Source organism: Ptiloglossa arizonensis, chromosome 11, assembly GCF_051014685.1.
Source record: "Ptiloglossa arizonensis isolate GNS036 chromosome 11, iyPtiAriz1_principal, whole genome shotgun sequence".
Classification (NCBI taxonomy): Eukaryota; Metazoa; Arthropoda; class Insecta; order Hymenoptera; family Colletidae; genus Ptiloglossa; species Ptiloglossa arizonensis.
Genome location: NC_135058.1, coordinates 8,751,238 through 8,771,795, shown reverse-complemented (window position 1 = coordinate 8,771,795; position 20,558 = coordinate 8,751,238). Strand labels below are relative to the sequence as shown.

Sequence of the window (20,558 nt, the reverse complement as noted above, 5' to 3'; positions counted from 1 at the left end):
TCGTTCTGTCGCTTGCTCTCTCGTTCCCTCTCGCGCACCCTGTAACACCCTATCTCTCTCTCGCTGACGGTCTCCGACGCGCGACAGAGAAGGGTGGGTAAAGCTGTCCGGGTGGTCGGAGTGGGGTGCACGGCGGTGGCGAAGCACTCGGAGCGCGTTGTTGCATAAAATTGTAAAGCCCGGACCGACGGTGGCGGCGCCGAGCCGAGATAGCTGCAAACAGAGGCGAGTTAATTTAAAAATGCAAATTCTACCGCAGGGCTCCCTGGCCCGGCTCGATGAGAGAGACGGGGGGAGGGGGAGGGGGTGAAACGGAGCGAGGTTTGGAACGGGGAAACGAGAAAAAGAGGGTACACGCGCGGGCGGGTGGGCGCGCGCGGACGGACGACCAGCCGCGCGCGTTCTATAGCCACTCGGCGAGAGAAAACAGAGAGAAAACACGCGCACCGGTTTTTCGGAAGAGGAAACACACACAACCAACGACCCTATTTACGATAGTGTATCTATAAATCATACGCGCGTCGCGAATTTTTGTTACGATTCGCGACAAGAACACAGACACCGAAACGAAGGTGGGGACCGAACGAGAGGTTTCTCGCGCGTTCGCCCGCGGGCAAAGCCCGCTCGGAGAAAGATTCTAAGCGATAGATTCGACGCCCGAGACACACCGGGTTAATTCGTTCGTTATCGTCGAGCCACGTTCGCGCCCGGAATTGGAACGAATATGCGTTCCGAGCGGGCAATAACGAACGCGTGTTTGAATCCTGCCGGTGTATTCCGCGCGGCGGCGAATGCTCGGGTAAATAGTTTCGAGCGGGTGTATTTTAGTATCGGATACTATTTTCAGCCGAGTGTTTCGCTCGAGTTTTATTCAAGAGATGTATTTCACCGGTTAATTGCGTACGCGTTGTGTAACGGGATAATTTGAACGGTGTTTAAATTTGATAATTGAATCGAAAATAAACTTTATCGAACCGACCCGTTATTCGGTGTTCCTATCTACGGTGAAAATCTAGACGGTATCGAAACCAATGGTCGCGGAACGAGAAAAATTGTCCACCTCGAGGAACTTTTTCGTCGATAGTGAAGAACATAAGCGTAGTTTCTTATTTTACGACGTGTCTAGTCAAACCCGAAACGATTGTTTATTTTCGTTAACTTCTATAATTTTTAGAAAAAATTCCGTCGTAGTATTTATTACTCGAGTTTACTCGAGAATGATTTCGCAAATTTTCGTTAATTACACGGTCTTGTTCGTTTCTTCGCTGTTTATAAAAATTGATCAAGGTAATCGTGCACGGCGTCACTCGAGAACTGGAAGAGAAAATATCTTCAACGATCGGTTTTAGTAGTCGGTGTACAGCGTTGGTCGGACCATCGACGTCCGACCATCGACGTCTGCAACCACTTGAACGCATCGCGCAATTTCGGATCCCCGTGAGAAAGTACTCGGACGAGCTTTAAAAAAGCTTACAAAAATTATGCCCGCCGACGTCTTGGCGAGCCCCGAAGCTGTTCCCTTTCCACGAATAATCGGATTACCGGGAGCAGGAGAATTTCTCGATCGACGAGACACGATGCACGAGGGTTATCCTCGAAATGCAACGACGTTCATTTTATCGAATCTTCCGAGTGCAAGAATCTCCCGATAAAATTCCACGTGTGGTAATTGGAAAACCGAACGAAACTAAAAACCTTCCCGTTCTTTTTTCGTAAACGTTTCGAATTCCTCCGAAACCGGCGCGACATTTTTTTTTTTTTTTTTTATTTTTTTCGCATCCCAACAAAGTGGAAACCGATTGCGCGGTTCGTTTCCCATTTTCCTACTATCAGCTGCGCGATTCTCACGGCCGGTAAACAAGACGAAAAAAAAAAAAAACAAAAAAAAAAGAGAAGGAAAAAATAAATAAATAAATAAATTCGATTCGACGCGAGAGGCAACGGTCGAAACGCGCGACGGAAATAAAAGTTCGCGTTCACTAATTGCCGCGATGATGGATGCGCGCAGTGACCCAGTGACACGTGGTTGATTCTAGAAATCGGTTGCCGGAATCCCCCGTGGGCCCATTAAAAATTCCATGCATCCTCGAGTGAGGTCGGCCATCCAATGTAGTCATGAGAGAACCGCCGGAATTACGCCTGCGTGTCAACTTCCCGATGAATCTTCTCGTGCCGCGTTGCGGTCGTGATTTCGATAAATAAATAAATACCGCCCGGAGGGTAGAAGACCGTGTACAGCGCCCTAGACAAATGTTTATTACGAATTATTGGAGTCTCGTGCGAGACGAGAACCTTGTTTGAACAATCATTCGTATAGATTCGCGTTCGTTGAAGTCGTTGAAAATTGCCAATGCTCTATGCATCTCGATGTCGAGGCACTTTATTTTCACTCGATTTCTCAAAATACAGAAACTTTATTACGAAACTTTGCGCAAGTTTTTGCCAATGGTCTCATCGATGAATATATTCGAGAATGTAGATATAAGAATACGTTTATAATTGAAAGAAGACATTTACACGAGCGTTGAAGCGTACTTTTGTAGAATATTGAACGAAAGTTTGAAACGACAACGTAATCATCAGTTTCCCCCCTTTCTCTCGTTTGAAGGAAAATACAAAGCAGCAACGAATCAATTCCGTTCGAATACGAACTCCTGTCTCGAAAAAATTAACAAGTTCGAATTAACCCTTCCCATTGCACGGAATTTTCCAGCGTGCATTATTCTGTCCAGTGGAAACAATTTCCCGAAAAGAGCACGCGCAACAATACACCGGTGATCTTAGCGTGGATAACGGGGAAAAGAAACGTGAAAAAACTATTGCGAAATATTGCCGATAAATTTGACGTAAATTTATCTCGCTCAACGGATGGACAGCAACTCCGTTACCCGGGAATCTTTCTAGTTTTACAAGAAACGGTTCAATGGCGCCGCTACGTCGAGTGCAAAGGGTTGAACATCTCCAAGGAGAGGAGAAAAGAAAGAAAGAAAGAAAGAAAGAAAAAAAAAGGAAAAAAATTACAGACCGTATTCCGATTCCACCGGTAAAGCCACCACCCCCCGCCCCCCGGCCCCTTCTATGCTCTTCTCCGGCAGCAGTATCAACGAATCTGAATTTCACGGACGACGAACGATTTCCTTCCCGGCTCGGTGGTTCTGTCGTGGAGTAGTCCGTGGTTTGAGAACCACTGGGTGCAATCTTGTACCAACTGGGGTTTGCGGGGTCTTGGGAGACGCGACTCCGGTTCGTAACCTCCTCTCTCGGGGTCCTGGCTACGACGAGAGGGTGGAGTGAGGAATAGGGAAACAGGCGGCGTGGGTTGGTTGAGGTGGAATACCGTGGGGTGAGTGGTAAGGAGACTACTTGCCGAGTGGAGGGAGGGTTCTGGAAAGGAAGGAGGAAGAAAGAGTAGGCGTGGGAGGAGGATGAGGTAGTCGGTGGCTCGGGATATATCCGTAAGGTCGGGGCTGGGTTTGGCGGTGGTGTGGGTAACGGTAGTTGGGTCGAGACGAGGCGCCGCGGTGAAGGAGTCGCTCACTCACTTACCACCCTCATGGCTCCGACCACCAACCCCAATACCACGCACACCACCGACCACCTTCTCTCTTTCCCTTCCCTCTGCGTCGCTCCGTCCTCTCGACAACCACCAGCCACCATCTCTTGCCTGTGCACCTCGGTGTGTGCCCGTTGCTTGCCAAGTTGCCTGGCTGGCTGGCTGGCTGGCTGCTAGCTTCGCTGTGCCTGCTGCTAGCCTGCTAGCCTGGCTGCCTGCCGGCGGACCAAGTCGTTCCTAACACTACAAAGTCTATATACCCACGGTGTACCCAACGGCCCACCCCGCCTTTCTGCCTCTCACTCCTTTTCAGGCCACCCCTTTGAGAGGTACCGACCCCCATATTGATCGTGGCGCGAACCCTCTTTGCTGGAAAGGCTGCTACCGTGCCGAGATCCCGACGGGGCTGCTAGGTGTAAGTAAACTTACGCGAACGAAGGTCGGACACCTCTAACCCACCCCCTCCCCGTACCCTACCTACGTACCATCCGGTAACTACGCGATGCTACGTATCGTCGCTTACCCGGGACGACGAGAAGACGTACACGCGGAAACGTTAGGTGAGAAACAGGGGGACGAGGTGAGCCCGAGCGAAAGGGGGGTGGTTGAATCATCTCGCGACAGAGCGTAGAGTGGTTTCGGTGTTTGAACGCCGAGAAGGAAAACGATGCGTTTGCGACGGGGTAGATAAGGCTTCTGAATACGCTCGGGCCAGGGATCGAACGCATTGTGCAGAAGAAAAACGTCTGGGAACTAGGAGGACGTGTTTGGTAACCGGTTGGATGGGGGGACGTATGTTACGCGATCCGCGAAACTAGTCGAGAAGCGAACGTTGCGCGATAAAACCTCCTGACAATTGGAGCGAGATGGGATTCACGGTACGTGAACAATTAACTTTATTCGCAATCTCGATGAGAGATTGTTGGCGCCGCGCGGAATGCGGAGACACTTCGGAATCGAGAAATCGGTTTGGTAATGATCTTTTTCCGATCGCGAATCTTCTTCGCGTAATCGTCTCGTGTAATCGTAACGCGGGTCTTGAGTCTTTCTCGACACATCAAGTCCTCGTAATCTATCGGTTTTGTAGAATTAAAGTTACTAGAAAGAATGTACAGTAAAATTTGTTTACTTTAGGATCCTTCTGCGCTAGAATTTTCCTGTAGTAGAATTCTCCTGCTCTAAAATTTGTCTACCGTAGAATTTCCCTGCTCTAAAATTCGTTTACGTTAGAGTTTTCATGCGCTAGAATTTTCCTGCTCTAAAATTCGTTTACGTTAGAATTTTCCTGCGCTAGAATTTCCCTGCAGTAGAAATCTACTGCTCTAAAATTTTTTCATGATGGAACTTTCTTGCGGTAAAATTCTCCTGCTCTAAAATTCGTTTACGTTAGAATTCTCCTGCGCTAAAATGTTCCTATAGTAGAAATCTACTGCTCTAAAACTTTTCTACGATTGAATTCTCTTGCTGTACAATTCTTTCAACCCAATCCGCTTTTCCTGATTACGACCATCGTTATTCCGTTGCCTCTTGCGTTTTCTATCGCAGTTAGGTATACGACAATACGAGCAGAAGCACCCCTCTAACCTCGTTTTACTTACGTTATAATAGATGCAACTAGGTTCATGCAGTTCCTTAAGTCTCCTCGTTGTATCGTAAAGTGAAAAACACAACTTCCATACATATGGAACTTTTTTAACCCAAAGACACCGAGTATATTATCGAACGAAGAGACACTTTGAGATAAAATTAACGGATACGGGCTCGTTTCGACGCGTGGTTAAATATAATGTAATAAAAAAAACTGATACGATAAACCGAATCTACGCTCGGGTTTCGAGCAGAGACTGCTCGTATCGTTTAAATCTATTTGATTATTTGCTCGGTATTTCGACGAATGTATATATGCTTAGTTCGAGTGTCGGATGAATTCTGTCCGTGGAGCGAGATTACGCCCTTAAAGTCAACAATGGTTATGTTTATCGTCGGTCGTTTGTTGTCTCTAGGAGGCGGATGTCGCGTCATTGACAAAATCGTGTAGTCTGTTAGAGTCGCATCTGGCACACGGCTGTCCAAAAATACTGAAGCGACGACGATCGAACGATTTCCTGGGGTCTGCAGGTTCTCCTAACTCTTGAGTGCTTTAGCACGGAGACTGTGTAATCTTTCGATTACTTTCAAGAATTCCGTGGTTAATCCTCCTCGTAGAGGATGAACGCAACGTTTAAATGTATAATATTTACACTATTTCCTTCCAAATCGTGGCAGCTGCCTTCCGTTATTAAGCAAAAGATTATATAGACGAATGTCCACTTCTTCGTCCACGGCGATAAAATATCTAAAATCAAATACAATTACAGATTTTTCGATCAAAATAATAGTTGAGTAATACTCACTTAAAACTCAAGTACAATATTTTCAATGAAACGTTCGCGCATCTAGAGAAAACGTTCGAAAATCGGTGTGTGCCTCAAACTTTTGCGCGACAATGTATATTTAAAACCTTTTTGACTTTGTACCTTCGGTATTATAAAAGAAATATTTTCGATGTCCGTACATTCTTCTAAGTTGGGAAAAAAGACCTAACCTCGTGTCCCACGTTTCGACGAATACGTTTCTCCAACTCCAACCCTCGTGTCTTAATTTACGAGTAAACAACAATCGCTTTCGCAACTCTTTCGTTTCCGCGTCGTTTCTCCAAAGCGGGGAAATCGCGAGACATCGGGCAAAACGTCCGACGATCGAAGTATCGTACTCCCCGAGAGCGGATATCCCGCGCGGGTTTTCCGGAAGCCGCTCTCTCTCTTTCTCTCTTTCTCTCTCGAGGATCCGACGAGGCATAAAAATTCTACGACGCGTCGAAACTTCGGCGACGAGCGATTCCCGTACGATGTCCTTTTATCCGCGTGCACGCGAGCCAGCTACCTCGATTCCACGAAACTTATCTCGCGCTAAGTATCTCCGTCCCGACATAAATCCGAGATCATCGAGATTCCCCGCATTTTTATGATAATGCCCTCGCGGCTCTGTATTCCTTTCGCGACGCGTCTCTTCCGTTCTTCTTCCGAGGGAGCTGGATCGTTCTCGGAACTATCCGGTCGGACTCGTTCTCTCTCTCGCTTTCTCGTCCCTCGTCCCTCGTCCTCCCTGTTTCCTGCTCTCTCGTCTTTTGATCCCTTGCCTTTTGTCTCCCTTGCTCCCTCGGCTCTTATTTCTTATCTCTTTTGGCTCTATCTCTCTTGACTCCATTTCTATTAACTCTATCTTTATTGACTCTATCTTTATTGACTCTATCTTTCTTGGCTCTATCTCTATTGACTCTATCTTTGTTGATTCTATTTTTATTGGCTCTATCTCTCTTGGCTCTATCTCTATTGACTCTATCTCTATTGACTCTATCTTTCTTGGCTCTATCCTCTCTTGGCTCTATCTCTTTTGGCTCTATCTCTATTGACTCTATCTTTCTTGGCTCTATCTTTCTTGGCTCTATCTTTCTTGGCTCTATCTCTATTAACTCTATCTCTATTAACTCTATCTTTCTTGGCTCTATCTCTCTCGTCTCTCGTTTCTCAAATCTCTTGGCTCTATCTCTCTTGCTTCTTTTCTCCCTCGTTCTTTCGTCTCTCGCCTCTTATCTCTCTCGTTTCTTATTCTCTTGTCTCTTTTGTCTCCAACTCTCTCGCCTCTCTCTCGTTTCTACTTTACCGTGTTTTCTTTTACCGTCGATTTATTCTGGAAAGAGAGCCCGGTGCGGTACACCTTCGTTCGTCGGGCTTTCCTTTCCAGGAACAGGACAGTCGTAACCGGAGGCTGACTCCCGGTGGCTCTCGCCTGGATAAATAGCGACTGGCCATTACGGGGTAACGAGAGACAGAGGTCGACTCCTTCCTCTCTTTCTTCCTCCACGGTGGCGAGAAGGAAACGGATCTCTCTCCGCGAGCCCTTTCGTTTCTAGAAAAGTCGAGCGAGGCACGTAATACGGCTCCTCCGGGGATTCCTTCCCTTTGAGAAGTCGTTCGAGCGAGCGAGCGAGCGAGCGAACGCGAGACCGTGTGCGAGCGAGTGCGCGCGCGCGTGTGTTTTCTTGCGTCTGTCCCGTGGAATTCGCTTCGCTCCCCTTTTTATCGGGTGAACCGACTCGTCTTCCCAGCTTGTGGAGGAGGACGACACGAACCTGCTGCAGACACACACACACACACACACGTACACACATCGAGGCGGAGAGAAGGTGAATTTTTCGTTGTCGTCGGATTGTCTTCGCCGCGTGCCTTCGTCGCGCCTCTCGTCTCGCGCCGATGATATCTGAAATGCCTTTCGTACGATTACCGTGTGTATAGGCGACCTCTTTCGCGCCCGAGTGTAGACCGGAAGCGGATCCGTGCGCGGTACCGCCCTTGGTATCGGAGCGCTTGTTAGTTACTTCAACGTTTTACCAAAAAATAAACGATCCTAATCGAACCAGTTAAGATATCTTTTTTAATTTTAGAATTATCGTATTCGTATTTGTACCAGACCATATAGGTATCTTCGAAATTAGAAGAGAAAAGGACAATTTAATAATCGAACTATTTTTATTGTAGTTCAATCTGAAAGTATAAACGACACAATAGAAATTTGCTATGATAAAGAAAATAAGATCAACGTTTTCAATTAATGGCAGACTCAGTTCTATAATTCAATCCGAAATATATTCCCTATTATCTCTCAGGAAAACTACGATATTTTCTAAGGAAGAACCGACTCGAGAAAGATACTACATTTTACCCTCCGAGTGACGCGTCTCTTTCGATATCGGTGATTCGAGAAATAATTGCCTGTTGCGCGCACCCTCGAAACCGGACATACTAAACGAGTGTAGAGACTCCCGAGGCGATTCGAGCTCTACCGAGACATTCCCGCGAACAAAATTCCCCCATGAATATTAAATACACCAAGGCCCCCATCGCGTTTTCGCAACAGTTCCCTCGTACGATTAGCCGGCGTCGAGGCCTCTCAAAAGGATGCTTTTCGTCTCTCCTTTTATCTCTCTCTCTCTCTCTCTCTCTCTCGATTTCTATGTTTCTCTTTCGACGGTTTACTGTCTCTCTCGTTCTCTTTCGACGGCTTTCTGTCTCCCTCCCTTCTCTTTCGACGGCTTTCTAAATCACGGGTTACCCTATTTCATTTCCTTTCGTCCCGACACAACGGTCCTCGAGACGACGCGGGCTGAACACCGTAGGAAGGGATGATACCGAGGCGTCGGGGTAATGGACCGAGCCAGAGGTGCCAGTGGATGAGAGACGAAGGGTAATTGAGAAGAGGAGATTTACTTCGGGGGTCGAGAGAGGCTGCGAGAGAGGGTAGTTTACGATGTTGCTCCGGATGGGGGCGCAGTTATCGGGGGACAGGAAAAGGGCTCGCGCGTTTATGTGGATGAAGAGGAGAGAGAGAGAGAGAGAGAAACAGGGTGGTAGAGACGACACCATTTTGCCGTATCGGCGACAAAACTGTCGCTCGTAAAACTTCCTGTCGATAATATCTTCGACGCCGGGACCATCGTGTCTCGATGGATATTGGCAGCGGCGTTTTCGGGAGGACGTTTCCTCGTGTCTCGACCGATCCGCACTCGCTCACTTATCGTCTCCATTCCGTGGAAAGGAAAACTCGAGAGGAGAAAAGACTCCAATGGTATCGATGTAGCCGGAAAAATAAGCTGAATCCCACGTGTACGGAGTGGAGGAAGATGACACGTCCGTAGTGGGAAAAGTAACAAGTGTATCCATTGTATCGGTGTAAATACAACGGTACCACCAACCATGATCATTGGTATACGTGTATAAGGTGTACAACGTAGTTATGATTATTGGTATACCGAGTACGAGGTACAACGGTGTACGTAACTACAATTATTGGTATACCGAGTGGAAGGTATAACGGTGTACTTAACCGTAGTTATTGGTATACCAGGTATAAGGTATAACCGAATTATGTTACAATAGAAACACTCGTTAGTTCTCCCATCTCGCCCATGTTGCCTTTTTTCCACTTTTTGCACGTGAGATTCGGCTTATTTCTCTGGCTACGCTGGATGGAATTAACTTTCTGCCGAGCGTGGGTCAAAAGAGACCCACGCTTGCAAAAAAAAAAAATAATCTCGTCGATCTTCTCGACTCGCAACGACTAATTTCGATCGAGAATTTTTCCTTTCGGATGAAATGCACGTGTTAGACATAGAAACATTTATCTTTATCGTGCACTGGAAAATTGCCTCCATAGTTATTCTTCCTTCAAATTGACCACGTTATGCTCATAATTAGGGGAACGTTAGATAATATACCTCCGCATAGACTATCTTTTAATCTTTCAAATAGACTGTTTATTTCTAAACTGCTAAGGTGATAGAACGATAAAATATAAAAAAGGTAGAGCCGGGTCTACACTGACCCAGACATGATTACCACTAGAAACGTCGGTTGGCGGAGGATTAATAGGGTCGGTGCGCGACAGGAAAGAACCGTAAATTTACATTAAATCGTTTTTCCGTTCTCGCAAGAACCGAGGAGAACGACGAGGACTCGGTGTTTTGTTTTTCCAGCCCTTAATCGGAACGACGATGAAAATTTATTTAGACTCTGGCTTGGAATGCATCGATTAACCGGACGGGGACGAGAAAGGGGTTCACCGGTGGTACTCGTCCCTCGGCATGAAATTCCAGTCTGAAAATGTTTCTTCTTCATTGGGAAGAGGGTAGAGCGCCGACAACTACGAAGCAAATAAAAATTGCTCGCCTTGATTTTTACGTCTGGCACCTTTTAACCGAGTCGACGATTTTCCCGTGTTATTTACTTTCCCGCTTTTTCTCGTCGACCGGAACGACGATGGAGTAGGAAGAGGTACCGAAGGAGGAGGTGGAGGGTTGGGGGATACGTAATTTAATTGCTCCCCGGGAACATCGACGGACAAATATTTTATTTCATCGCGAACCCTGTGGGTGGATGGAGAGGGTTGAAAGCTCTCTCCGGAGAGGGTTCTCGCTCGATCGACGATTTCTCGCTGACTTTGGTTCTCGATATCGTCACGCGGCCAGAGGAACGTGGAATCGTCGAGCGTAAAAAGCCTCGATGGAATCGAGGCGGAGGTATATATTCTTCGTCGAACGAGGACGAAAGAAGCGGGCCTGTGTGTACGGTTCTAGGATAGGATTCCGCGCGATAAAGCTTAACGCCGGAGTTTTACGACACCCTTCCTCGAAAAACTCTTTGCCGATAGGCGCGGATCGTCGAAACATCTACGTAACCTGACAATGATTACCTTTATCCGACCATGTTTACCGTGTGCAAGAGGAGATCGGAATCGTCGAGCCGTAGATCAAGACCTGTGTACCCGCATAACCCGACGTCGATAGCTTTTTCAGCCTCTTCGATGGCCTATATACAGGGTGACCCATATAACACCGTCTGGGATTGAACAAATTCCAGCGTGGGTAGATTCTCGCGTAAAAGATTATAACGTGAATTATTCTAGAGTTGATCAATTTTAATGCAAAGAGCATTCAATTAACGAAGATTAAGGAAGAAAATTAACCAAGATATCTTTTTAATCGGGGGTTGTTCTTTAAGTAAATTGTTCGGAGTAAACGTTACCCGGTTCGGTGAGAGCTCTCCAAATGGTAGAAAATTTGTATCATTTTCTATTTAAAAAATATACACCCTCTCTTTCCCCTTATTAGCGGTTCCCAAAAAAATTTGGGAACGATTCAAAGATCGACGCCTTGAATCATTTAGTCAAAAAAAAAAGAATCAAGTTAATATCTTCGCTGAGAAAAGAGTTTCTAACGCTGTCTGTTCAGAATATAGGATACAGAATTCAGTCATTTTACAATTCGTCGCACTGGAATTTTCCTACATCAGATCTTTTTCTGCTTACAACCGTCGGTAATTCTGTTTTCTCTCGGTTATAAATGAAACACATAAAGTATCCACCATCCGTTTTCTATACGAGGACACACCAATAGAACACACCCCTCTAACCTCGTTTCGTTCTCATTGTTCCAGAGGAACTCGATATCGCCGGCCGAGCGCGAGAAGTACAGCAGGCCGCGAAGTACACCGGACCCTCAACACCACGAACACCTTCACCTGAAGAAGATGAAGAAGGAGCAGGACAAAGACATTGGTCATGTAAGTATCTTAGAATGATCGTCCTGGTGCGTTTCATCGACGATCGCACCTACGTGTATGCTAATAGAGTGCGCACGTTTTTCCCCCGACAGCAAAGCGACGGTGAAAAGAGTGACCAGGACCTGGTGGTAGACGACGCAAGCGAGGGACCGGCGAGTCCTGCGGCGAATGGCACCTCATCGCCGAGGGAGAACGGCCTCGACAAGCTGGGTCCATCCTCGGTGCCTTTGAGCAGCCAGGTGAAGAAAGAAGTGCCGCCACCCTCGCCGAGAAGCGGCACCAGCAGCAACGCCAGCACGCCGTCGGCCAAGAAGATGGAGGAACGGGAGAAACCGACCACTCCCATCTCCAAACCTGTCACACCTACGTCAGCAGGTTCGTTCTTTCTTCTCTCGTTTTCTCGGTGAAATAGCAACGGGTAGGGGACATCGTTGAACCCTCTATTGCACAATCTGCCTCGATAGGGAACTCGGTGAGAGAAAGATCCTGTGAAACGTCTCGAGAGGATTTTACAGAATTCGCACAGCTTGTTAGAATTTACGGAACTATCGAATGTGAGTTTTATTTATGACTTCATTGATCGGAGATTGAGAACTCTAGAAATATCTATCCGAAATAGCAACAGGGATGTGGGACATCGTTGAAACTTCTATTGCACAATGTGCCTCGATAGGGAACTCGGTGAGAGAAAGATCCTGTGAAACGTCTCGAGAGGATTTTACAGGATTTGCGCAGGTTTTTAGAATTTATTCATCAGAGATCACAAACTACAAAACCATCTACCCTTTAGCATCCATACTATCAGGGGGTTTGACTCGGAATAACTAGTTCTGTACGCAGACAGAGAACAGTAACGATGTGACTCTGTCCATTTCTAGACGCGTTGATTACCAGTAACTGTGCTATAAAATATACCATTAAAAAGAGGTGGTCCCGTTTTAACAGCGTTTATCCGAGACGTTTATCAGCCAGATTCTTTCCTGTAAGATCCTTCGATCTTCCCGGTGGTAGATTTGGTTAATCTTGCGCGTTAGTCGTATCATCGTTGGTTTATCGTCTATTTGATGTACATACGTTCGCGTCGCGAATCGATCAAGCGACGGTGCCCTCTCGTAGGATTCAACAGGGTCCAAATACGAACTCATCAATTTCCACTCCCCTGTTATTGCTTCTCATCTTAAAGGAACGGTATCCCCGTGCGAGGCAGTCGATTACTTAACTCCCGCTATGTTCGCATCAATCAGGAGGATGAAAAATACTCCCGAGCGAGGCTGACGATAAATGTCTGGTCGACAGGTGGTAGCAGCTCCGGCTCCGGTGGTCTGAAACCGTCGAGTTCCAGCAAACCGCTGGTCTCGGCTTCGGCGGTCGGCCCTTATCCGCCACACTATCCGCCGCCACATCATCCACCCGCAGGACCTCATGCGGACATGTTGGGTTATCCTCCGGCAGCCCTGAATGGATATCCCACAAGACCGCCTCTTCAGCAACTCTACGACCCTCACGGAACCATGAGGGCACCGCTCGGACCTTTCGGCGTACCCGGTGGCAAACCGTAAGTGCTTTATTTATACCACGATGGGTTCCTTTCGCGTTGACGACACACGATTACGGTTCTTGTGTTCCATTGTTTAGTCATTTCACGCGACCGTTTTTCGATCACGATCGGGTAAACAGGTGTTTCGAACGAGTTTGCGGAGATTGGAAGATACGTTACGATCGGTGTCACCGAGAACTTGACAATTTTCCTATAAACAAAGTCACACTTAACACTATCGTTATAAATTGGAACTGTAGAAAGATAATTTTTTATAGTAATTTTACGCGCCCATCTTTCGATCACGATCGAGTAAAAAAGTGTTTTACGTGCGAAACTCAAAGAAATTTGAAAAGATAGAAAAGTATGTAACGGTTTAGAATCTCCAAAAATTTGCCACCTTCTCTACAGGCAAAGTTATTTTCAACGATATCGTTATCATTGACGAGTCATTTTTTATAATAATTTTACACGCCGATAATTCAGCCGCGATCGAGTAAAAAAATGTTCGTTTTACGGAAAAATTCTGAAGAAGTATGCTGCGATAGGAACGTGTTTAACTGTTCGGTGTCGTTAAGAGCTTGCCAAGTTTCTCCATGGACAAAGTATAGTTACTTTTAACGGTATAAATTGGAACCGTACCGCTTGCCTGTATTGTACTGCACATTTGGTAGGTACAGCGGAATTCCATTTGGTGTAACGGTATCGCGACACGGTAGATTGTTGTATTCGCGGTAGAATTTATACCAACAATCACCGTCACGAGATAAATGTAAAAGCACCTTCTCTGAAAGGGAGATTAATCGTAAGCCCGGAGAGATATTCTTATCGGTGCCACTTAGATGTATACGGTTCGTCAATGGTAAATCGTGTGTGTTCTCGTGGCGAGGGTGGCCCATTATCCACAACTAACGCCACAATGTTTAACCGTGGAATCCTTTCCGGAGAAAAAACACGATAAAGTTCCACTCAGTCAACGGATGACTTCACTGGTTACCCGAACCTTCGAGGCAAGGGTTGGCCAAAGTTCTGACCACGGAACAGGGAAGACGAGGGTACCTTCTGGTAAGAGGATTTTGAGGGACAGCGTTTACCCAGGAACCGCTACATCGGCGGCTACCTTCGTTTTTAAACCAATTAAACTTTCCAACAAGTTGTCCTTCGCACGATGTCTCCCTCCTCGATACCAAACAACTTATTAACTATTTTGCCAGCGGCTGTGCCGCTCAGAACGCACCGGATGAAGTTAAGCGGTTCTGGGCAGGGTCGGTCCTTCAATGGAGCGATCGTCCTTACGGAGAAATTGAAATCTAAGACGTGTAACTTGCGGGACTACGGAAAGATTGTAGACGATCGAAGACTATCCAAAACCGTTGATATTTTTTGCGTAGATTTTAGTCGGTTATTTCAAGATTCAAGTCTTTACCTATATGAATTCCTGGGAATAAATCTTCGGGAAAGGATCATTTAAGAAATTATAAATACCTAACATTCAGAAGTTTCTAAACTGCTAGAACTGTAGACCTTTCGGATAGTAGTAGTCCATCCAGAACTACAAACCTTCTGGCTAATAGAAGTCCTAGAACTATGGACTCTCCAGCTACTGACAGCTCAACTAGAATTGTAAATTCCCCAGCTAAGAGTAACTCATCCAGAACTATAGACTACTCGACTAGTAGCTGCCCACCTAGAATGTTAAACCCCCAGCTGGTAGCAGATCACCTAGAACTCTAGATTCTCGGAGTAACGGTAGTCCACCTAAAAGTACCCTCCAGCTTACGATAGTCTACCCAAGCCTGTGGACCCTTCACCTAATAAGTAGTCCACCCAGAATACAAACCCCCTTCACTGGTACTACCCCATCCAGATCTCTAGATCTGGATAGTCCATCACAGTTTAACTGGAGCAAACTTATCTTCCCGATCTCCGAAGATATCGGTATCAACGTCTGAAAGGAACAATATTATTCGCGATCGTCGAACGAAAGGACACCCAACGTAACCTATTATGCTATCGGTTGCTCGCTTAAGAGAGAAACTTCGCGTGGATCCCGACGACCGTTTAACAAAAACCATTGAAGTTCTTTGTTTCGCAGAGCGTACAGTTTCCACGTATCGAGCGAAGGCCAGATGCAGCCAGTGCCCTTTCCACCTGATGCTCTAATTGGACAAGGAATACCGCGTCATGCGCGCCAGATAAATACCCTCACGCATGGCGAGGTGGTGTGCGCCGTAACGATCTCAAATCCGACTAAATACGTTTACACCGGCGGCAAAGGATGTGTCAAGGTCTGGGACATCAATCAGGGCGGCAGCGGTAGCGCGAAACACGTTTCGCAACTTGATTGCTTGCAACGAGACAACTACATCAGGTTGGTTACACGTTACGGCGCATGACACATTAACTTTCCACTCCGTGTAGCAAACGCGATTCGGTCCTGAATAAATTCTGATTAGCGAGCCACCGTGTCGCGCTGTTACGGCCACGTTCAACGAGCGATACTACGGTACCGCGTACCACCACTCCAACCTATGTAATAATTGCGACATCGCGATGAAGCGTCTTGGCTACCGATCAGGGAAACTAATTAGGCAATCATCGAACGACGACGATCCGTCCTCGATAAATTTCAACGTCCCGAGGGTTTTAAACGTTTCTTGCCTCGTGATTTATCACACCGGGCGGAAAAAAGAATGTCCGAACGCGACGCGAATTCGTGCAACGACAATGTTTTTCGGTCCACGGTGCGGGGAAATGTGCATCGGAAATTTGTCGTAAAGTAACGGCAAATATTGGACTGGTTTTTTTCGATACGAGATAATTGAAAATAAAAAAGAAATTATACCGTATCGGACGGTGCGTGCACCGTTATCGAATGCGCGCGAAAATTGACGAACAAATTGCACCGCGCCGATGTAAATGTACACGGTGAAATGATTTAACTGGGAGTGTAGGTTGGAAAAATTAAACGTTTCGGTATTGCGAGTTCGATCTCTGTCGATTCTCTTCTGCCTCGATATTCTTCGAAATTACACCCACAGATAAATCCCCCCCGTTCGTAGATCAAGGAACATCTCGGTTAAAATCGTACCGACTCGACGAGTTGGCACCGAAAGAACATCGGCATCGATATTCGAGAAACTGAAACGCTTCTTTCTTTTATTAAACAGATCGGTGAAACTGTTACCAGACGGCAGGACCCTAATAGTGGGTGGTGAGGCGAGCAATCTCAGCATCTGGGATCTGGCGAGCCCTACGCCGAGGATCAAGGCGGAACTGACCTCGAACGCTCCGGCGTGTTACGCTCTGGCGATCTCCCCCGATTCGAAGGTCTGCTTCAGTTGCTGCAGCGACGGGAACATCGCTGTCTGGGATCTCCAGAATCAGTCGTTGGTCAGACAATTCCAGGGGCACACGGACGGGGCGTCCTGCATCGACATCTCCGCCGACGGTTCGAAATTGTGGACAGGCGGTCTCGACAACACGGTGCGCTCGTGGGACCTTCGAGAGGGTAGGCAGCTACAGCAACACGACTTCACATCCCAGATATTCTCACTGGGTTATTGCCCGACCGGTGAATGGCTGGCGGTTGGCATGGAGAACTCGAACGTCGAGGTACTCCACGCCACAAAACCGGACAAATATCAGCTACACTTGCACGAATCGTGCGTGCTCTCGTTACGTTTCGCTACATGCGGCAAGTGGTTCGTCTCCACCGGGAAGGACAATCTGTTGAACGCGTGGCGCACACCATACGGTGCCTCGATATTCCAGGTAAGAATCCGAGATACGAATCGACTCGTCACACCTGTACACCTGGACCAGCCCTTTTACGATGGACTCGATCGAAATGCGGAGCGAGATCGACGCATTGTTATTATTATCGTGTTCGTTTTACTTACGAGATAAGTAATCCTCCGATACGAAAAGTTAGCAAACAGGGGGAATAATACACAAATGGATAATATGGAAAATTAATTGATATAAAATTACTGATATAAAAATCTGGAGAAATCTTTGGAGAAAGATCGATCGGATCTTCAAGTGTTTTCAATTTCTGAATGGAAATAATTAATATTTGTTATCGTAAAACGAGAAGGTTAAAGTAATTAGGATCTGTGTTATCTCGGTCGGGTGATATAATATTGTAGTTTATTTAGGATAAATTCTTTTGCACGAGAAGATAACTGGAGAAATTAATATGTAGGTACAGATAGATGATACGAGAAACAAACATGTAAAATTCGACCGAAAGAAAGCTTTAGAGAAAGATCGATCGGATCAATTTCTGGATGGAAATACTACATTGACATTTGTAAATTGTCAATGATAAATGTCTTAATATTCGTCGGTGTTTACATTTCGCGTCGAGTTCCATCTAAAAGGTCCCTTCCCTTGTTGAACTTACAGCCAGGAATTTCGAACGATCGACGAACACCTAATTCGTAAATTTCGAATTCCGTTACAGTCGAAGGAGTCGTCGTCGGTGCTCAGCTGCGATATTTCCACGGACGACAAGTACATCGTGACGGGATCGGGTGACAAGAAGGCCACCGTCTACGAAGTGATATACTGAACGATGAACGCGACGACCATCTCGAACATTGGATACTATATCGAACGGACTACGCTTTTATAGTACTCGTGCACGGAAGAAGCGAATGATCCTTGCCCCGGATCACACGGGGCAAGAAATGACGGAGGAACAGAGGTCCGTTTCGAAGGGAACCGCGTGTAACCGCGAAGCTCGTGCGATCAATCGAAGGAGCCAACGTACGTCGTGCTCTCCGCGCACCATGTAACAAGAGGAGAGACTGTCGTTCATTGTTCTTTTTATTTTTCTTTCGTCGTGAATCGAGTGATAAGAATCCGAGTGCGTTATATTTGTTAAATTTTTAGCCACCGGGTAGACACGTGGCCGTAACCCGGCGTGAACGGACAATACGGAGAAAGGCGCGAGGCTGGGAAACAAAGAAAAAAAAAAAATGAAAAAAAGTGGAGTTACAGTATATAGATATAAATATATAAATATATATATATACATACAAGGTGGCAGAACGTTTTAGCTATTTAAGGTTGTATAGAGCGCATGGTTATAAATAGGCCGAGACGATTCTCGTGCGAGAGAGAGACTGTAAGCGTGCGATTACGTTCACCCCGTAACGATCGCGCGGATCGTTCGACTTCGAGCGAAGAGGAAGTCGCTTGTGTAATATGTTACTAATGTAATATAGAATTTTAACGATTAAGTATGATACGCGCGACTGCGAGTGTCCGGTGTGCGAAACGGTTGCTTCTCGCCATTATGCGCGCAGCAACGCGCGCGCGCGATTTGTCCTCGCGCTTAGGCTATCGGCGTGGAAGGACGAAGGAGGGTGACGTGTACGAAAAGCACACAGAGAGTGAGAGAAAGAGAAAAAGAGAGAGAGAGAGATCTAGCGCGATAATAGGATCCGCGAAATGTAGAAACGATCGCGTGTGTTGCAGAGTTCTAATATATTTGAACACACGCGTCGGAGAAAGAGAGACGCGTCCAACGTTGTACAGCGGGAACACAGGGCCAACGAAACGACGTAATTACCGATCGTGGCGAGTAACCGGCGTTGAACGAAGCTCAAAACGATCTCGCGCGACCACATCCTCGATATTTCCATTCGCGAAGAGTCATCGATGATTTATATATTACTCGCTGCTACGCGTGCTGGTTAGCCCGAGTCTGGAAACTTTTGTTCTTTCGTTGCTCTCTCTTCTCCGTGCCATCGCCGCCTACCTAACCGATCGATCGTTGGCTGACTATGAAAACTCTGTGAAAGGCACTTGGAGAAAGAATAAGGCGTGTGTGAGAAAAAGAGTGGCGCTCCGATCTCTTCGCAATTTTCTATAGCAAATATCTCTGTGTATATCCACGGACGAAAGGGGGGAGACACCGAAATGCACCTCGCGCGAGGGGGGCGAGAATTCTCTTTCGGTACATCGTGCCCCGATTCGCAACGAACGAGTTTCGAACAATTGTAACGGTCTTCGTCGAATATGTACGGTGTCTTTGATTTTTCACCGTTAAGAACTTGATCTATGGGCAAAAGCGAGAGGAAAATATTGCACGATGTTCGACGATAATACTCTGTTACAGAGTTAGAAACTAATACTGTACGCACGAACCGTTTAACAAGGCATTTTTAGCGCATAGAAGATCGATCGTGTTCACCCGGTACGTGTGATTGTACATTTTTTATCATCTGGTAACAATTTCGCGTTGTTAAGAGTATAATAAAAAATGATTAGTATTTTCAATTCTTCGTTACGAAAGCCACGAACAATGGAACTTTAAGCGTACGATATTTGATTATAACTTTGCAACGAAGCGTGTCTACCGTCGAACGTGTAACAATTTTTTTTTCCATCTTATCTTTGCCTATAAATTGAATCTTGGTTCGTCGTGAAAACTCCACGACACCCTGCATGTTTTCATGTCCGCCAATCTCGAATCAACGATGCATCCTCGTCGAACCGTAATTTGTTGCAGACCCCCTCGGTTTGAGTTCCCCTGCAATCGAGCGAATCGTGCACCATGTACCGTACGCGTGTACCTCTCGGGAGGGTGTTGAAGTTTCGGCCCCCCTATCCGTATGTAACGAAAACCCAAGTCGCGCTCGATACTGGAGACGTCGAACAAAAGAACGAACAAACGAACGCAAGGCGTGACGACACCTGTGGACCATCTCCGGGCATCGAGCGCGTATACACGAACGAAAATGGAAAAAAAAAAGAAATAAAAGAAACACACGGGCTACCGCTCATAGACACGTTCTTTGCAAGATACTCAGCGAGATATTTTTGTGACACTGTCCACGATGGCCCTAGGATCAACCGAACGACGATGACGACACCCCTCGTCGACGACGAGGGAATAATACGTTCGTGAACGATATCGTAATTGAATTTATATCAACTGGATCAAATTTGACGCATTTAAGTACATTGACGAGTTTTCTTCGTGCCTGCGAGACGGCGTATGAAATTTATAGGGTACTAGGTAGAGAGCGCGTTTATTATTCGGATCTGAATACGGTGAAAACAGGGGGATGCATAATGGAGATTTATATTTTGTTACAGGATGACACACGTTTACATTGCGCTGTGATCGTTGTAGAATCGACGCTGCATATTACCGTTAACGAAATAGAGCATCTTGGGTTAACGAAAGAGAGCATACGAACGAATGACCGCGAGACGAGGATCGGGGGAAACGGGGGGGAAAACTGAGATATCGTGAGAATGCAGATTAGATTTTCGACGAACACAGCTCCGACGA

The 20,558-nt window shown here is 46.4% G+C and overlaps 1 protein-coding gene across 3 annotated transcripts in view; it reads left to right on the top strand.

Moving 5' to 3' along the window:
- LOC143152914 (protein groucho) overlaps positions 1–20,049 on the top strand; it is a 208,805-nt gene extending 188,756 nt beyond the window's left edge. For all 3 annotated transcript variants that reach the window (XM_076323526.1, XM_076323528.1, XM_076323525.1), the window contains 6 exons: positions 11,584–11,709; positions 11,802–12,084; positions 13,006–13,264; positions 15,342–15,617; positions 16,417–17,020; positions 17,715–20,049. In XM_076323526.1, coding sequence (XP_076179641.1) covers positions 11,584–11,709; positions 11,802–12,084; positions 13,006–13,264; positions 15,342–15,617; positions 16,417–17,020; positions 17,715–17,822 — 1,656 coding nt within the window. In that variant the 3' untranslated portion in view covers positions 17,823–20,049. The remainder of the gene's footprint in view (positions 1–11,583; positions 11,710–11,801; positions 12,085–13,005; positions 13,265–15,341; positions 15,618–16,416; positions 17,021–17,714) is intronic.
- The last annotated feature ends 509 nt before the right edge of the window (positions 20,050–20,558 follow it).